Raw genomic sequence first — 19,225 nt, 5'->3', positions numbered from 1 at the left:
ATCAAAAACACAAACTGACAGTGTTGCGTTCCATAAGGAGGTAATGCAAAAGAAAGCCTCTAACCATCTGTGCACTAAAAGCTATAAGCTTGCTTTTACATTACATCAGCAAAAAGATACATAGAAAATTCAAAGGAGGGTTCCATGAGTTCAAACTTGAGTTAGCCTATTAAATATTGAAGGTGATGTCCTTTATGCTTGAAAACCCACTATTTTCTATTTCAGTAGACACCAATGAAGATGGCGTTATATTACAAATCCACTAGTTCGGTGTTTGGAAATGTTTTGACAGGCTATAGTCGAAACATTGACAGATTCTTGAATTTAATTGATGTTTTCTGTAATATATGTTCGCATGGCACTTTCTACAGAACAGTCTCTGCCGATGTGTATGTATTACATTAGACACAGAAGCAGCCAGTCTGTTAGATCGCAGTTGGACTGGTGAGCTGCACAGATGACAAGGCCATGCCACATCCCCACATGGACTGGGGATGTAATGGTTACTTCAGGCTGGAGTTGTTGGCTTGTAGCCTGACGGGCTTCAATTACTCTTCGCACACAGAAAGCAAGGTCATTATCAAATGCCTGGGGTTGGTTCTGCTCCAAATAGGCTGTCTAACAGTTTGTTAGAGATTATACACACACACACACACACACACACACACACACACACACACACACACACAGGGCCTGGGGCACTGGGTCACACACAACTGCCCACCACTCCCATCAGTAACACCTCTTTGCTAATGAATCAATGGCTGTAGCTTTGTCATGATGGCTTATATGTAATGATATATACTATTAATTGTGTGTGTGTGAGAGAGAGAGAGAGAGAAAGTCAGTCAGTCTACACGATTGTGTGTCAGTAGTGTAGCGATAGTTGTGGATGGGGAGGAGGAGGAGATAAGCTGCTTTACTTGTCTAGTCAGCAGAAGGTTCTACTGCGTGTGTCTCTGCTTAGTAGTGTGTGTGCGCCCATCCACCCAGAGACGAGTACACTGGTTTCATGACAGACAGATGAACACCTTATAAATAACAGGACATTTCAGATCTTCAAACTGTTCACTTCACCTATATCACCTTACCGCCAAGAGCACAGTCAGCACACGGACACAGGAAGGGTGACATCATCAAACGGTGCCACCCGAGACCTGGGCTTTGTCAATTGTTGGTCAGATTGATACTACTGTTTATATGAAAGCCTAAGGAGGAGTGTGATTTGAGACACATTTCCGCACAAGCAAGCAGACAATAAAGAACACTCTCACTGTTTTTCTCTCTCAGTCCCTCTGGGTATCTCTCTGTCTTCAGTGTTTACATTGTAATGACATTCCTAGCACATTTGAAGAACACATGTTTCAAGTCACGAAGGAGCATCTCACTGAAGCATTGTTTGAAGCATCTCAATGTACATTCTGATCATTCAGTTTCCCTACAGTATATGAAACTGGGAAAATATGAGTGTATTCCAGACTATTGTGATAACAGTGGTTTGTGTGTTTGTTCCCCCAGGAGAGCCTACAGCAGCTGGTGATGATGCCTCTTCCCAATGTGCTGGTGCTGGGCAGGAACCCTCTCAGTGGTAGGTTCTGTCTCCTGTCCCTTACACGCACGCTCTCTCTCTCTCTCTCTCTCTCTCTCTCTGTCTCTCTCTCTCTCTGTCTCTCTCTCTCTCTCTCTCTCTCTCTCTCTCTCTCTCTAACACAGTTGTTATTTGTTCTTCCTATGTGCCACCTTAAACATGGACTCACGACAGGCAGCATTCCTGCGTGTTTGACCCGGGGCTGTGTAGAGTGCAGGGCTCGGCGCTGTGTCGGTGTCTGAGCCATCTGAGAGTGATTGTCCATGTGTTTTTTATTATACAGCCATTAGAGCATCGTGGGGGAGGGGAACATTATTAACCCTGTGGGAAGCTGCCCTGGGCTCTGATCAACCCACCCTGTACAACACACACACACGGATACACACACACACACACACATCCACACTCGGACAGAGACACACACATGCTTACACCAACACTTACACACACGCGCACACACAGACACATACACACACAGACATACACACACACTCCTCTCAGTCCTCCTCTCTCTGCTCTAGACAGTTGCAAAAATGTTATCATCCAGACACCATTTTGCAGACCCCTGTCTGTGTCTCTATAGTGAAACTAACTGGTGGAGGCAGAAATTAGAGGATGTCTTGTCGTATTGCATGGAATGGAATTAGGAATGGTATGAAACACATGAATGTTACAATGAGCCTGTCCTCTGATTTCTGCCTCCACCAGCCTCCTCTGATCTACAGAAGTTTGTATTGGTTGCTGACATTATAACATTACTGTTTCTGAGGCTATAGTATAGTATAGTGATAATGTCCTGGAAAGGTTTTCCCTTCTTTCTCAGGAGGAACAATACCAGCTGTAGGAGACAACTGTTGTTCAGTGACAGGTGCCATGTGGTAGTCAGACTGGCACTGTCACTGTGTGGGGTTTGTCGGAAGGTTGTTGGAAGGTTGTGGGAAGGGTCAGACAACCTGAAGCTTCTAGATGGTTAGCATACCTGAGGAGTGGTGAGAGTGTTCAAAACAAGTGATTGTGCCATCAATGGGGATGAGGGTTTCACTTACTCACTCTGGTCTGTTCTCCCAATAGGGGATACAGTACGAGTACAGTTTGTAACCCAGCTAGCTACTTGTCAGAGAGCCCTTAAGTGACTAAGCCCTTGTCATACAATAGTGAGACTGAATGACAATGATCATGTTTATACAGGAGTCACTGAGAGTCTGACATTATGTGACTGTGTTACTCAGAGGCCTTGGGTCCCAGAGAGGACCCCTGCACCCGACATACACACACACACACACACACACACACACACACACACATGCATGGAAGCATATACACACACACACACACACACACACACACATTTTGGTTCCTGTGAACAATGGCTGAGCAGGAAGGGATGCAGCTCTGAGGGGTTAGTCACTGTCTGTGTGACCCAGCATTTCCTGTCAGGATGGAGGGAGAGAAGAAGAGAGGGAAGGAAGGAGGGTGTGGAGTGACGGATGGAAGGAAGGAAGAAGGGAGTATAGCAAAGGAGGGCAGAGCTCTATCATAACAATGCCTATGGAGACAACCCCACTGCTGCTGTTGCTGCTGCTGCCTCTTCTTCAGCTGGGGGGGAAATTTCCATCTATCTATTTTAAACCTTCTCTCTTCCTCTTTCTCTCTCTTTCTGTCTCTTCTGATTTTTCTTTCTCTCTCTTGCTCTCTCTCCCTCCATCTCTCTCTCCTCATACACGCTTGCTTCAGTCAGCTTCCTTAAATTATTCATCCAGAGCCTGCCTGCTTCTTATCTTTAGAGCTCATGAAGATTTGCTGTTCTAAATCACTGTACAGGCTTCTCTGTATAGGCTTTAGTGTGTGTGTGTGTGTGTGTGTGTGTCTGCCTGCCTGCGTAAAGCCTTACCCCGTTCACTGATAAGAAATAGCAATTTCAAGCCATTTGTTACAGTTGACCTTTTCCAGAGTACAACCTAGAAGACGGTTTATGTTCCTCTGAGATTATTGGTCTCCTTTGTTGTTGACCTATCTAGACTAAATGATGGACACCCTAACTGCTCTTGTGATTCATCATTCCTCACTCTTCCGCCCACATACATGATCTATTATCAGATATTATATATTATTAAATTATACACACATTCTGAAGCTATTCCCTGCTCTCTTAAATGTAAGTCAATCCAAAGCTTATTTGTTAACTTGACACCAAAGAAATGCTTGAAGCATGACCTTTCTCAGTAGCATATTATCACTCTTGTCTTTATCGATCCATGAAGAATGCAGTTGGTACAGTAAGATGGTGTTGTATTACTGTTCCCGCTAGGTACCCTACCTAATCAATATGTCAATAATTAATCGTATGGAAAATCCATGGCAGTTTAACTTCAAAGTCCCCTATAGAGGACGTTTGTATCAGGCATCTTGCCATTAGAACAGTATCCCCTATGCACTCAGTACAGGCCTTCTTTTCTCAGTGTAGCCAAGTTTGCGTCTGTTTTAGACACGAGGAGGTAGTAAAATTCGGCCACGCCAACAGTTATTTTTCTAACAGTGAAAAATAAATGTGGTCTAAATCTGGACCCAAACATCCTGTTAGCTTAGCTGATGACCATATTTAGCCTCCCTGAGGACTTCCTCTGTGTTGATCTGTCAGGATTCCAGTCCAGATAGATAATAGATAGACCCCGTCTACAAAAATGTGAAAATCAGTAGGATTTGTCAGCAGTCGATGTACAATTAACTATTAGTTGCTATAGATTTGCTTTTACAATAAAGGAGCAACTCCTATTATGCTATCTATACGTTCGACTGACAATAGGCCTACTGTATATCAGCTCTGTAAATGATATAATTGCATTTACAATCAATTGACTTATTGACTACCAATAACATCAAATGGCCCTGAGTAGCTTTTTTATGACAGATGTTGGAACTCATTCTGAGGCCGAAATAGTTACTGACCAACTCACTCACAACCACACATTCACCATACACACTGTACAGTATACTGTTCTAGCAACTCAATCCTCGCTGTCTTTCCTTTTGTTTTATGGATATCTATGATGAGAGAACATGTATGTTGTACCTGCTGTCAGGATTTAGTTTGTGCTGTGTGGTCGTTTTTTTTTTCAGGGTAAACACGCCTGTAGTCTAAGCCTGTTGTTAGTAATCTGTATTTATGGCCCAGTGCTTGCTCTCTCTACCCCAGGGCTGATGATCTGGCTTATCACACACACACATACACACACACACACACACACACACACACACACACACACACACACACACACACACACACACACACACACACACACACACACAGACACACACACACACACACACACACACACACACACCCACCACCTGGCTCATTATTACTGCAGACCACAAGCCTTCAGATTACCTCAACCATGTTGATCCTACCCAACAGCTGTTTTGGCTGTTCATCATTTCATCACAATATGCTCTGGGCGTTTTACTGTAACTGTACAGGAGCTAGCCAGGTTACATCTGGTCTGATTCAGGAAAAACACTCCCAAATCTTTTGTTTAGGAACATCACATTTGAAGCATTAGACTGTATTCAATTTGATTTAATTATCTTTTCTCATATTAGCTTGATCGTCGGCAGTTATCTTTTTACCGTTTAAGAGCAGTGCGATACTTTTGGTCCTGATTATGGATCAGATTTTGTGAGTGATACTGTGCAGAAGTGCCTTGGTCAATAACAACTCATCACAAGGAAAATATCTGAATATCTGATATTGATTTATTGAGAACTCAAGTTAAAGCTTTGTTTTGTTCTCCTTTTAAAATGTAAATTTGCTAACCTACACACAGCATCTGGTAGTATAACTGTTGCTGTTGTGTGTCTGCAGAGCAAGGCCTGGAGGAGATGAAGAAGCTACTGCTGCTGGTGCTCGGCTGTGCTGTACAGGTAAGTCTAACAATAACAGACAGTTGTTTTTTTGTTTTTTTAAATACGATTTTCTGCTTTATTGGGATAGAGACAGGAGAGATTGACAGCAAGGATGCGAGAGAGAGGAGGGATGATATGCAAGACGTGTCGAGGGTCGGACTCGAACCAGGAACCTTGCGATTATGTGGCATGCGCATGAGTGTGCTACGCCACTAAGCTGTAGCCCCCGGTAACAGACTGTGTTAACATGGCTAGAAAACTGAAATAGGCATCACAAACTGGCTCAATGACACATCAGCCACGGTCAGGAGAACGACATATACATTTGTATTTGTTATCCCTTTCATTGTTTTTAACATTTCATCTAAACAGTTTTGCCACCATTACCATACATATCCTTTGCTATTTCATGATGATACTTACTTTATGGATGATGAATACTTACTTTACTACAGTTATGAGTAGCTGTTAGTCCCTCACTAGTGTTTTGAACATCAGTAACCTTTTCAACAGCTCTGTGACTAGCATGAGCACAGCAAAAGTTAGATGAGTAACCCTTCCTCAGGGTCAGTTTTATCCATTACCGTTAACGTTAGTAACCTCTTCAATAACTCTATTGTTCAGACTTTAGTAAACATAATAGTTTATATGAACTCTCAGTCAGGCTAGCATAAGCATTCTTGCGTTAGTGACCTTTTCAACTGTAGTTCAGACTTGCATGAACATGTACTGCTATAGTAGATGAGTAACCCCGTCTCGGTTAAGCATCGTTAACCATTCCTACTCAGGCTATATTGTAGCTCACCGTTAACGTCAGTGAGCTTTTCAACTGCTCCATTGTCTGAACTGGCATAAAACACAGACAGTTATGAATCATTCTTACTCAGGTTAGCATTAGCCTTCTAGCTCGGGCTAGCATTAGCTCACTGTTAGCCTGGTAAGTACTGTAGCTCTATCCCCCAGAGTGGTGCTGCTGGCATGGAGACAGGTGGTGGCTTGTTCTGGCTGCTGTCCAGAGAGGAGCCAGCAGAGCAGGGTCAGGGAGAGGCCACAGAGGGTCTCAGGGTCAGGGGGGTCTGTTAGTTAGAGTTAAGATGGGTCTGTCTGTCTGTCTCCTCTGCTCCATGGGAGGCCCCAAGCCCTGTTCTGTCTGTACTGGCACTGATGTGTCACTCATACACACACTGTCCTCCTCTTTCCCACTCATACCTCAATTTATATTCAGCCAGAGGCCCACTGTTTTCACAAGTACTAACACTACTTCACAAGACAAATCTAGGCTATTTGTTTATATTTCAACTATTTATGCCTGGGAATTATATGTTGATTTGATTAAAATGTTGGGATATCAAACTGAAGGTGCCATTGTGCTATAATGCATGCTTCTAAAGCAGCTCTTGCATATTAGCTTTCATAGGATCTCAGGCTACACTACCAACATAATGAACTGAATACTGTTCTGAACACACAAGTTACCGCAGACCATGATAATACCTATATACACATTCCTACCCATCCCTCCTCCAGCCCAGCCAATCAAGGCTCAACTTATTGTTTGGGAAGCTGCTGAGCTGACCTCCTGAAGCCCTCAACATTCCAGCCCGTCTGTCTGTCTGTCTGTCTGTGTAACCTCCTGTCTGTCTGTAATCTATTTGTCTGTCTACTCTGTGTAACCCCAATCTCCCTCTTTCTGTCTCTGTTTGCAGTGCGAGAAGAAAGAAGAGTACATTGAGAGGATCCAGACTCTGGACTTTGACACTAAAGCTGCCATCGCCTCCCACATCCAAGAGGTAGGACACAAAGACGTGTATTCTCTGAGGACTGCCAGTTCAAACACTAAACCTTGGCTGGGAAACTTGTATGTTTTTCTCTCCATTTTTGGTGCAGGGATACTAGGCTATTTAAGGTCATTTTGTAAGAAACTTCCAGGAGTTTTCATCAGTTAAATACATGAAATAGTTCAGGTGAAATATACCAGCTGCAGTCCTCACAACAATTTTCACTTTGAATAAGTGTTCCCATCCTTCTGAACAATACACATCTGGACCTCTGTGTGTGGACACCTACCTAATATTGGCTGGTATCCGCACTGCATTGGCAAAGACAGACCTATTTGTATTGTTTGTTTTAAATGTGATTTAATGTGGTTGTTTGTTTTGAAGGTGTCCTGTGTACTTGTATGGTACATGGGCAGGCAGCAGTGTGTGAGGGTGATGTGATGTGCTTGTTTGTTTTGAAGGTGTCCTGTGTACTTGTATGGTACATGGGCAGGCAGCAGTGTGTGAGGGTAATGTGACGTGGTTGTTTGTTTTGAAGGTGACCCACAACCAGGAGAATGTCGTAGACCTCCAGTGGCTGGAGGGAGGAGAGCTGCCACCGGAGGACCTGGACTCCTTCTCCAGGAACATGGCCTTCCACCTCAAACGCCTGGTGGATGAGAGGGATGAACAGCTCGAGGTACAGTAGGGGACTGGATAGGAATGAATTAAGTAATACTAGTGGAGCAGTGGACGGAGAAATTGTAGGACGAGCTCGTTGTAATGGATGGAACGGAATGAGGAATGATATCACATGGTATCACAATGGTATCAACAAACACTTGTTTGATACCATTCCTCATTCCATGCATTACAGTGAGTGCATCCTCTGATTTCTACCTCCAGCAGCCTCCCCTGTAGTGGAGGTAGCAGACTGTACTTGTAGAATACTACTGTGTAACTGTACCAGTGCAGGTACTGGACTGGATAGGATAATTAAAACAACAGTATTCTGCTGGTGTCCCAAGAGAGAACTGTGTGCACTGGTGCCTGTTTACTGAGCCCTTGAGAGTACATAAAATGTTCACTTAATGAAGAAAGGTGGAAAACTGTAAACTGTCTATATAATATGTATATGGTGTATGTGTGTGTGTGTGTGTGTGTGTGTGTGTGTGTGTGTAACCCAGAGGAGGCTGATTAAGGACAGCCCACCCATACAGATGCCCAAGCCTGCTCTGTGTTTGTGTGTGTGTGTGTGGGGGGGGGGTTATAATGGTCTCCAGATCACCAATGGAGGAGGCCAGCCGCTCTTCATTAAAAGCCCATTTCCTCATATGGGCACGGGGGTCTGCATGGAGGGGGTGGGAGGCATGAACACTGGGTGAAGTCACCATACTGGGAATATCTTTAATATCCTCTTCCTCTCTCACAGTCCAATTGAGCCTATTTCTGCCCATTCATAGATCTCTTCCAATCTAAACCCAGCCCTAATTTCACATCTGTGAGTGAATGTGTGGAGTGCCCAATAATACCTGAGCTTTGATGGGTCCAAACCCAGACCAAAAGCACTATTATATGCCCTACACATAACTTGAGCTAGTGAGGTCTCTCCCTCTCCATCTCCAAACCAAGCCCCAATTTCACCCCAGCGAGTGGCGTGCCATTTTATGCCCTATACTTCAGCCTTAACTACACTAGGCCAATTAGCATGGGGCTCATCATTATGTTTGTGGTTTGTGTTTAATGGTCTGATCTGGGCAGGGTGCTGCCACAGCACCTGGCCTAATCTGAGCACTAATCTGACACCACCTCTACTTGACACATCAGCAGGAGAGGAGAGGTGCTACTGTGTCTGCCTATCAGAGGAGACTGGTGGAGGTAGACATTGGAGGACGGGCTCATAGTAATGCATGGAATGAGGTCCATGCATTACAATGAGACCGTCCTCCAATGTCTACCTCCGCTAGCCTCCCCTGGTGAACACACAAGAGTAGGTTAAGACTAACACAGAGACTACACTGGCCGCGTAACGAGCGTGTGAGCTCGGAGCATAGCGTCTCAAATAGTAGCAGTTAGTGTTTGAGACACGGGGGGGGGGGGGGGGGGGGGGAACAGGTACTCGTGAAAACTGGCACTCACAGACTCTCTAGAGTCATGTATTTAGATGTTGTATCTCACAGTTCTGTTCTGTCCTATCCTACCAGACCACAGTGGAGTTGACCCAGTTCTGTTCTGTCCTATCCTACCAGACTATAGTGGAGCTGACCCAGGAGAGGGACTGTGGGCAATACTCTCCCCCGGCCCTGTGTGCCCAGTCACCCAACGACTCGCCCAGCATGCGCCGCACAGAGAGCCGTCAGCACCTGTCAGTGGAGCTGGCGGATGCCAAGGCTAAGATCAGACGCTTCAGACAGGAACTGTGAGTATACTGGACTCTCATTGGCTTGTTTACTAGTAATGGAAGTACCCCATTGGCTTATCACTAGCACTTGTAGTGTACTCACCCAGTGATAACCGCGGGATGGTGTTCCAAATGGTTTGAGGGGGACGAGAGCGGTCCCCTCGTTGATTGCAATGTTACATTTTATTGTCTACCTTTTGTTTTTTGCTGTGATTGCTTTTTTCGTTGTGTTTCAAGAAACTTTCTAGTATGCCTGTGGTGTCGTTACTAACATATTTATCGGTCATTGTTGCAAAATCATTAAACGCCAGTTGGCCAGCAACCACAAAATGCTAGCTAGAACTGAGTGGTTTACTGTGTAACAGGTAGCCAGTTAGCATTTTAAGGTTGCAGTGTCTTTTAATGATTTTGCAGTTGTTGGACAATGACCGATAAATATGCTAGTAAGGACACTACAGGCATACTAGAAAGTTTCTTGAAATAGAAAAAAAAGCAGTCACAGTGATCTGTGTGAATATCGATGACCCTTCTAAGAACTGTCAGAACCCCTTGGGCAGACAACACGCTATTGGCTCGCACAAGATCTGTAAAAAACCCATTGGTTTTTTAGATATATAGTATCATATATAATATTATCTCTCAACCAGGAGGTGACCCTTGTCAGCTGTCCCATGACTGTCTGACCATGTAAAACAACAAAGTACAGTAGGTACTGTGAGTCATAGGAGATGAGGATCATGACTCAGCTGTCTGTCAAAGGAGGATCCTATAGTATATCTGTAAACCTCAGGACTGGTGATTTTTAAAAAAATAAAATTCCCCTGTTTGGAGCCTTTATCTAGGAATTATTCCATTTCATAAAAGATTCTCCTGTTTGGAGCCTACTGAACACGATCTTAGTCACAGCTACTGAAGTCCACTGACCAGTCTGAAGGCCCTGAGAACAGCTAAAACAGTCAAACAGGATACTGAAAACGGAAGAACAACTTTTACATGTCGAGAGGGTATTGTTAAAGGAGAATACATTTCCTCTTAACCTCCTCCCAATAGCACACACTCATATCTACACTGTACTGATGCGATGGAGCAAGCACTCTCAGCATTGTTGTTTGCATGAATAATAGAGCTTCCTCTACAGAGGCCATTAACCTTACAGAGACACAAAGAGCTTAGCGGTCAGTTTTATCAAAGGGAGGGGTCATTATTATGAGAAGTGCCTCTGCTTCTGAGGGGAAGTGTTTTTTTTTATGATGCACAAACTGAACTGCGGAGTCTGTGGATCTTATGATGGTTGTTGTCCTGCCGTGAAACCATTGGTAATTTGATATCAATTATTTTACTTATGCATTTGTAATGCATAATGGATCACTTATTGATCAGTAGATGGTCCTGTCTAAGACAATCCTGAATCAGTAATGTATTTGGCTGGGTGGAATGTTCCTTATAATGCTTCCACGTATCCTATCCTCTGAGATCTACAGGAGTGCTCTGGGGGATAGGGGTGTAGGTGGGGGGGGGGGGGGGGGGGGGGGGTGGGGGGTTGGAACTCACCCATGTAAGTCTGATCCTGGGTTAGATGTCTGTCCGGGGCTCTGGCCTACTTCCCATCAGATGAGAAGAGGCGTCCTTGGCTGCTGTACGTGATATATATTCTTCTTTATAGGTGTCTGACTATTCAGACTAGAGTGACTATCAACAGCATGAAACAGCATGTAATGAATTCAGCTTGTATCTCAGCTTGTATCTATTTCTGTTGTAGCGCAAGACACTAGAGGCTTTGCTCAAAGCCAGTTATAAAACACAATAAACAACTGAATTCTACTGCGTTAACTTGCTGCTGAGGAATGTCCTGCTGAAGGCACGCAGTTTACTGACCATGTGACAATATCTCTGCTAGAGTATTCCATGGAAACACTGCTTTATGTTGAAGTTTACAAAGCATGAATACAAAGCATTAAACAAACAGAAGTAATGGATCATGACATGCCCCCTAGTTGCCCCAAGAAGACCAAACCTCCATTGTTATCATGCTAGCTGTGGCTGACTGTGATAAGGGCCTGGAGTTATTCCTTGTCAATCATGTGGTCATGGAAAATCTCCTGGCCCTGAGGACCTAATCTCTATCCTTAGGTGCTGTAGTTAACTATCAACTATAAAGTATGGATAGGTTCAGGGATTTTTCTGGCCTTGTCACATGGTAAGGAAAAACTCCTGGCCCTTACTATATCTTAATGTGTATGGCAGACTGTTTGTAGGATTTACTTGCACCAATAGGCAAACTGAGTGTACAGTTGTCTGGCACCTCCATGATTGTTATTGTGACTCAGAACTACAATAGACTGTAGTGCAGTCATCTCCTCACAGCTGTGAGTGACTACTAGGATGTCATCTCCTGTCTTTGTCTTGGTCTGTACTGAACACTGAGGGGAACAGTGAAAGGTGTTGAGAGGTTGTTTTGCTGTTCAGGAGACGTTGAATGTCTGATGACAGGTGGTGTGTGTGTGTGTGTGTGTGTGTGTGTGCCACTGTGTGTGCCACTGTGTGTTTACTGTTTACCCACTACTGTAGCATAGAGAACACCAGCTGCAGAACACTAGCTCTAGCTTTTTATTCCATGTCTGCAGCTCCTGGCTTGTGTGATTTAAACATGTGTGTCGCAGTAACACTGCAACATGGGTGGGTATACCACAGGCTTAGCACAAACCAGGCAGAGTCACTGGAGAACAGCAGCCTGGCATGCCCTCAGATGATCAGTGGACCAGAGAGAGACTGAGCATTCCTCAGATGAGTTCAGATGTTATACAGTGTTCTGTCTTCAAAGCTCTGTGAAGCATTCTCTCTCTCTTCCTCACCGGGAGCCTGTAGGACTGGTCTCCCCCACAGCAAGCCTCTGCCTGCTCCTCACACACAGACATACACACAGTGACGCGCGCGCGTGCGCGCACACACACACACACACACACACACACACGCAGACACACACACAGGCAGACATGATGTGGGACTACTACAGCACAGACTATGATGGAGGAGTGTTTGTGGCAGATATATTTGTGGCTCATTCTGAGTTGAGTAGAGGTGTCTAGTCAGACAGAGTACAGAGGGTGGAGGGGTACAGGAGTTTACTGGCTAGTTAGAGAAAGAAAACTGTTAATTTAACTAGATGTTATCTCACTTGACAGTATAACAAACAGGGGAGGGAACCTATGGCAGTGCTACAGGGGAACCAAAGCTAGTTTTTCTACAGTTGGAAGATATTTGCATTTGTGCCTTGGAGGAGGTCATGGGGTCATTCAGAGGGTGTTCTGTCCTCCAGAGGAAAAGAGCAGCTTTGAAGCTGTGTGATGGTAGAGGTTTGGAATAACACAGGAAGAGCTTGTTTTCTCACCACAACATCAATCATTGGGCTCCCTAATGGACACATAAATACATGGCTCTTTTTATAGAATGGAAACTAGGTTAAGGCCCGGTCTAAAATTTAATGATTGAAAAGACACAGTACATTTGATTTAGTTTTGTTTACTTATAATGTGCTTGAGTATCAATGGTGCAAATTACCTCTTCTAATGCTGTTATATTTTAGACTAATATTGTCAGACATAAGTGGATTATTCTTATGTTCTGACCTGAGCACTGTGAATAGACAGCCTGACTCTGGTAATATCCAATATGATTCGCTATTTACCATAATGTCATTTGATAATGTAACTCACCTACAATGTTAACAATGTCCCCTGACAGAGTTAGCTTATGTTAACCTGGCCAAAGTTGAAATCCCCCATGGAAGAGTCTAGTTTTTGTAGGCCAATTTAGTAACAACAAACAATCATAATCATGTGGAACAGTTAAAGAGTCTTGTGATTGTGAGTCAGGCTGTTAAGTGTGTTCATATGTGTGTTTACAGATCTGTTTTTTTTTTTCTCTCTCCCTACCTCCCACCCCCTTCTCTCTCTCTCTCTGTATCTCTCTCTCTCTCTCTTTCAGGGAGGAGAAGAGTGAGCAGCTTCTGGACTGTAGACAGGAGCTGGAGAACATGGAGACAGAACTGAGGAGGATCCAACAGGAGGTACAGTACCAACCAGACCTAACCAATACAGCACAGAGCAACAGATCAGACCAAACCAATACAGCACAGAGCAACAGAACAGATCTACACACAACAGATGTGGATAGCTCAACGTGAGCTGCAAGCTACATTTACAATAGCCATGTGTGGGTTCTGTCCGCTCTGTGTAGCCTATGGTCATTTTCAGACTTGCTCTATATGCGGTCTGACCCCCTCTGACCACGTTTTAGCTACCTTACTGCTCAATTACAGACCAGACCCTACTACACACACACGCACACACACACACACACACACACACACGTCATATCCCACTACTTAACACCAGAATCACTGTCCATTTAATACACTGCTTCACCTGAGTTTGATCTGGAGGATTTCCTAAAATGCCAGTGGCACACTTATCGTCAGGAACCACATACACACACACACACACACACACACACACACACACATACACATTGCATCCCTTCGGTGTCAATTACAGACCAGACCATGAGAGCACAGAGCTTATTAACACAGAGCTGATAAACACTAACAACAACAATGCTCAGCTCAGTACTAAGTAACTGGAAGCTCTCTAAATCTCAAAGGTGTAAACATAGACAGTAACCGGCTGTGCCCTACTTTACCCTACTACACACGCACACACACACACACACACACGTCATATCCCACTACTTAACACCAGCATCACTGTCCATTTAATACACTGCTTCACCTGAGTTGATCTGGAGGATTTCCTAAAATGCCAGTGGCACACTTATTGTCAGGAACCACACATGCATACACACACACACACACACACACACACACACACACACACACACACACACACACATACACATAGCATCCCTTCGGTGTCAATTACAGACCAGACCATGAGAGCACAGAGCTTATTAACACAGAGCTGATAAACACTAACAACAACAATGCTCAGCTCAGTACTAAGTAACTGGAAGCTCTCTAAATCTCAAAGGTGTAAACATAGACAGTAACCGGCTGTGCCCTACTTTACCCTACTACACACGCACACGCACACACACACACACACACACACACACACACACATACACACACACGTCATATCCCACTACTTAACACCAGCATCACTGTCCATTTAATACACTGCTTCACCTGAGTTGATCTGGAGGATTTCCTAAAATGCCAGTGGCACACTTACCGTCAGGAACCACACACACATACACATGCATACACACATACACACACACACACACACACATCGCATCCCTTTTGTGTTACACTGATGCACACCCTGATGGCTACTACACACAGTCTGCCAAACAAACCTCACCAACTACAGAATTACACACACGCGCACACACACACACACCTCCTGTCACGTGTGTGTGTGTGTGTGTGTGTGTGTGTGTGTGTGTGTGTGTGTGTGTGTGTGTGTGTGTGTGTGTGTGTGTGTGTGTGTGAAGCCCATATTTCTCTGTTGCCTTGATATGTTGTGTATTGTTTTGCTCCTTCCAGAGCATGCAGTTGTTGTCAGACGCCCGCTCAGCGCGGGCCTATCGTGACGAGCTAGACGCTTTGAGGGAGAAGGCCATACGAGTGGACAAGCTGGAGAGTGAAGTGGGACGCTACAAGGAGAGGCTCCACGACATCGAGTTCTACAAAGCTAGGCTAGAGGTACGCCCAAACAAAAGTCAGATTGAAGTCTGAACGGTGTCTTTGATTGAAAATAATTATATCTAGTTCCTTACACACTCCAGGCTATACCAGAACCACTATAGTGGAAGCGGTGTCATTTCTTATTTTACCCTGACAGGAGCTGAAGGAAGACAACCAGGTGCTTCTCGAGACCAAGGCCATGCTGGAGGACCAGCTGGAAGGCACCAGAGATCGCTCCGACAAACTCCATGAGCTGGAGAAGGAGAGCCTGCAATTCAAGTCCAAGATACACGACATGGAGATGGTGAGAGAGAGAGAGAGAGAGAGAGATTGAATAAGGTCCTCGTAGGTTTTTACTTTGTAATGCTTTATCATTGTTTGTGTGTGTGTGTGTGTGTGTCAGGAGCGGGATATGGACAGGAAGCGTATTGAGGAGCTGATGGAGGAGAACCTTGTGCTGGAGATGGCCCAGAAACAGAGCATGGACGAGTCTCTCCACCTGGGCTGGGAACTGGAGCAGCTCTCCAAGACCCCCGACCTCACAGAGGGTGAGCAGCCTGGAGCACACATACGCACACATGCACAAAGAGGCTCTGGTCCTTTCTTTGGCCTTCCATACAGCAACAGATTGGACAGGGTTTATTTACACTTGATTAGGTCCTGTAATTAATAGTGAATGGCTCCAGGACCAGGATTAGCACAAGGTCTCGATTTGGAACAATGTTTATCAGGTTAACTGGTTTTGGATCCAGATAAACCCTGAGTATTTGTTATTGCAGGAATTAGTTACAGTATACCTATATAGTGTAGCTAACCCTCAGTCTTGGTGCAAGAATTACTGTTAAACCAATATAGCCCTACAGTACACATGGGATGTAGCTACCACACTTCCCCTTCTATATTTCCCCAATGCTATATCTGAACCATGGTTGTTCTGTGATTTGAAATGACAGGTCATGGGGACAGTAGAGATACTATAGGTGATTGTTGACGGTTCTCACTTCTCAAAAGCTGTTCTCTAGACAAGTCTTTACTGAACAAAGAACTGTTTCAAACACTTCTGTAGTTGACATACACTAGGGTTGCTTGTATAGTGGTCTAACATGAGGTTGAATGTGTTGTGTAATTGGCAGTAGTCTTAACACAGGGTTGTATTGTGCAGTGCCTCAGAAATCCCTGGGCCACGAGGTGAACGAGCTGACGTCTAGCCGCCTGCTGAAGCTTGAGAAGGAGAACCAAGCTCTGCTGAAGACTGTGGAGGAGCTGAGGGTGTCCGCAGATGCCCCCACACGCCTCACTAAGGCTGAAAAGGAGAACCAGAAGCTCACTCAGAGGGTTGGTACACCTGTACTTCACATACCTGTCCCCTATACTAGAGACTACACTACCTCACGCATGACCATGGCTGACAATGACACCATCATAAACATTTACCCAACATTACTAATACACACTGAAGTCTGTATCATAGGCCTTTCCCTTTACCTGTCAACCAACACTGATGCCTATGCATGTCCCCTCTTCATGTCCGCTACAATGAAGTCAACTAGTTCCCTACAAGTTCCTTACACTTACACAATGGCCTCTGCATTTGCACTCTAAACAAGTCCCCTACTCTGCCCAGCCCACCAACCATGGAATCCACACGGGCTCCTTATCACAGCTAACAATAGCAGCCTGGGCTGTAACCCCACATTAGCATCTAATGCCAGCCCCCCTATATTTCACCCCGACACTTATCTTCTCAGCCCTCTCCGCTCAGCTCAATGGCAGAGAGAGAGAGTTGAAAGAAGCCAGTAAATCCTGCAAAGCATTTCCTATTCTCTATTCTCTCCCAGTCTTGATGCTTAAACACTCCATTCTAAGGATCACTCTGTCTCTCTGCAATTTTCAGATGTGTAAGCCTTCTCTGTGCTCTTAGAATAAAAAGCATAAAAATGTGCCTTGCCCTTTCTCACACAAAGAGAAAAGAAGACGGGAGACTGAGTTAGCGAACATCACTGGGTCTGGGTTTATAAAGAAACACATTGAAAAGTTAATCTATGGTAGAAGTCTTGGACAATAACAGCGGTTTAACTGGCTGTCTGTGGGCAAGCAATTGGCAGCATGTTTTGAATGTAGCTGCTTTCACCGAATTAGGTGCTTGCTGTATATCTTTGATTAGCAATCAGCCTGCCTTTTGAACTTTGAATTTGAACGTGTGTGTGTGTGTGTGTGTGTGTGTGTGTGTGTGTGTGTGTGTGTGTGAGAGAGGAGGGGGGCAGAGAAGATGAAACAGCTGTGGTGATTTTAGCCATTTATTCAGAGATCATTCAGACCCTCTTTCTCTCTCCCTCCCTCTGTAGAGAGTGTGTTCTAGTTAATTACCCCCCTCTTCACTCTGTCAGCTCTGTGTTGCTGGGGCTACTTTAAGAGATGTGAATTACCATTACACTGCAGGGTGATGCATCATGGGGCTCACATCCCACTGTAGAAATATTATTAACATGGTTAGGTGTGGATTGAATTACTTAATTAAAAGGTGAAAATAATGGCTTCTTGAATTGAAAGGGAATGATGGGTTGGGTGCCTGGCTATACTGCATACTGTAATTTGGTCTCTAATCAAAGTGTGTGTGTGTGTGTGTGTGTGTGTGTGTGTAGCTGGCCCTGCTGGAGAGTGAGCTGAACACAGACAGGGACAGTCTACGCAGCGCAGAGGGCCTCAGTACTGATCTGATGAAGGAGAAAGGTCTGCTGGAGAAGACCCTGGACACACTGAGGGAGAACTCTGAGAGACAGGTATATACACACACACACACACACACACACACACACATGTTCATGCGCGCACTTCCCCTTACAAACAGCCTTTCATTTTAGGTGGGCTGAAAGGAAATTGATTGAATCTTCTTCCAAGAAACTCCGATGACATTACTGGTTAATCTGTGTGCTGAGAGAGTAGTCTTTGTGTGAGCGTTCTTCTGAAAGCCCTGGGTGGCACCAGGGGGAAATCAACTGCAGACAAAGCTGTAATGAGGCCACAGACGGGTGCGCATACACACACACACACACACACACACACACACACACACACACACACACGATTTCATTTAGGATGTTTACAGTAAAAGATCAAATGCCAGATGCCTGTTGCTCCTGAAGCCTCCATAACACCATATTGCCATTCCAAGGAAAGTTGTAGGAAATTGTCTTTGATCAGCTCATGATTTTAAACAGGGACATTAGCACACAGACATAGCATAGGCTATATGCATACAATTCACACATATAGGAAAAAAAACTTGGGACAATGGGCTCCATCAAGCATACATTAATGTTCTACGTCATATATGTTCTATAACAGAGAAAAAATCTAAATCAACATGGCTCATGATAAAGCTCTCCTGTCCTCCATGTTCTCCCCCAGGTGAAGGGTTTAGAGCAGGAGAATACCCACCTGACCCAGACCATCTCCTCGCTACGCCAGCGCGCCCAAGTGGGCGCCGAGGCTCGGGTCAAAGACGTGGAGAAGGAGAACCGGGTCCTCCACGAGTCCATCCGAGAGACCAGCTCCAAACTCAACAAGATAGAGTTTGAACGCAAGCAGCTACGCAAAGGTAAGAGAGCCCTTAACAGTGTTGTGATGGCGTCAGTATGATGTCAGATTCAACATAGATTGTCTGTGTATGTCGGTCATGTACTTTTGGACTGTTATGTATTGTGCCACACCTGAAGTTGTGTCATTATTTGATTCTACTCCATTCCATTCCATTCTATTCTGCTCTGGTTGACTGTACTCTATTCTATTATTTAATGTTCTATCCTATTCTGTTCGTGTGTCTTCCATTTCATTCTATTCAAACCTACTCTACTCTGTTCCCCTCTACT

General features: G+C 44.6%; 1 protein-coding gene across 1 annotated transcript in view; it reads left to right on the top strand.

Annotated features, from left to right (window-relative positions):
• ccdc88ab (coiled-coil domain containing 88Ab) overlaps positions 1 to 19,225 on the top strand; it is a gene marked incomplete at its 5' end in the record, with an annotated part of 54,637 nt that overhangs the window by 15,512 nt on the left and 19,900 nt on the right. The window contains 12 exons of the mRNA XM_083694734.1: positions 1,519 to 1,588; positions 5,451 to 5,509; positions 7,198 to 7,281; positions 7,808 to 7,948; positions 9,498 to 9,667; positions 13,634 to 13,715; positions 15,216 to 15,374; positions 15,514 to 15,660; positions 15,760 to 15,904; positions 16,519 to 16,691; positions 17,999 to 18,136; positions 18,765 to 18,954. Of these exons, the coding sequence (XP_083550860.1) occupies positions 1,519 to 1,588; positions 5,451 to 5,509; positions 7,198 to 7,281; positions 7,808 to 7,948; positions 9,498 to 9,667; positions 13,634 to 13,715; positions 15,216 to 15,374; positions 15,514 to 15,660; positions 15,760 to 15,904; positions 16,519 to 16,691; positions 17,999 to 18,136; positions 18,765 to 18,954 (1,558 nt within the window). The remainder of the gene's footprint in view (positions 1 to 1,518; positions 1,589 to 5,450; positions 5,510 to 7,197; positions 7,282 to 7,807; positions 7,949 to 9,497; positions 9,668 to 13,633; positions 13,716 to 15,215; positions 15,375 to 15,513; positions 15,661 to 15,759; positions 15,905 to 16,518; positions 16,692 to 17,998; positions 18,137 to 18,764; positions 18,955 to 19,225) is intronic.

The sequence above is a fragment of the Argentina silus genome (assembly GCF_951799395.1).
Source record: "Argentina silus genome assembly, chromosome: X".
Classification (NCBI taxonomy): Eukaryota; Metazoa; Chordata; class Actinopteri; order Argentiniformes; family Argentinidae; genus Argentina; species Argentina silus.
This window is presented reverse-complemented; position numbering and strand designations above follow the sequence as displayed.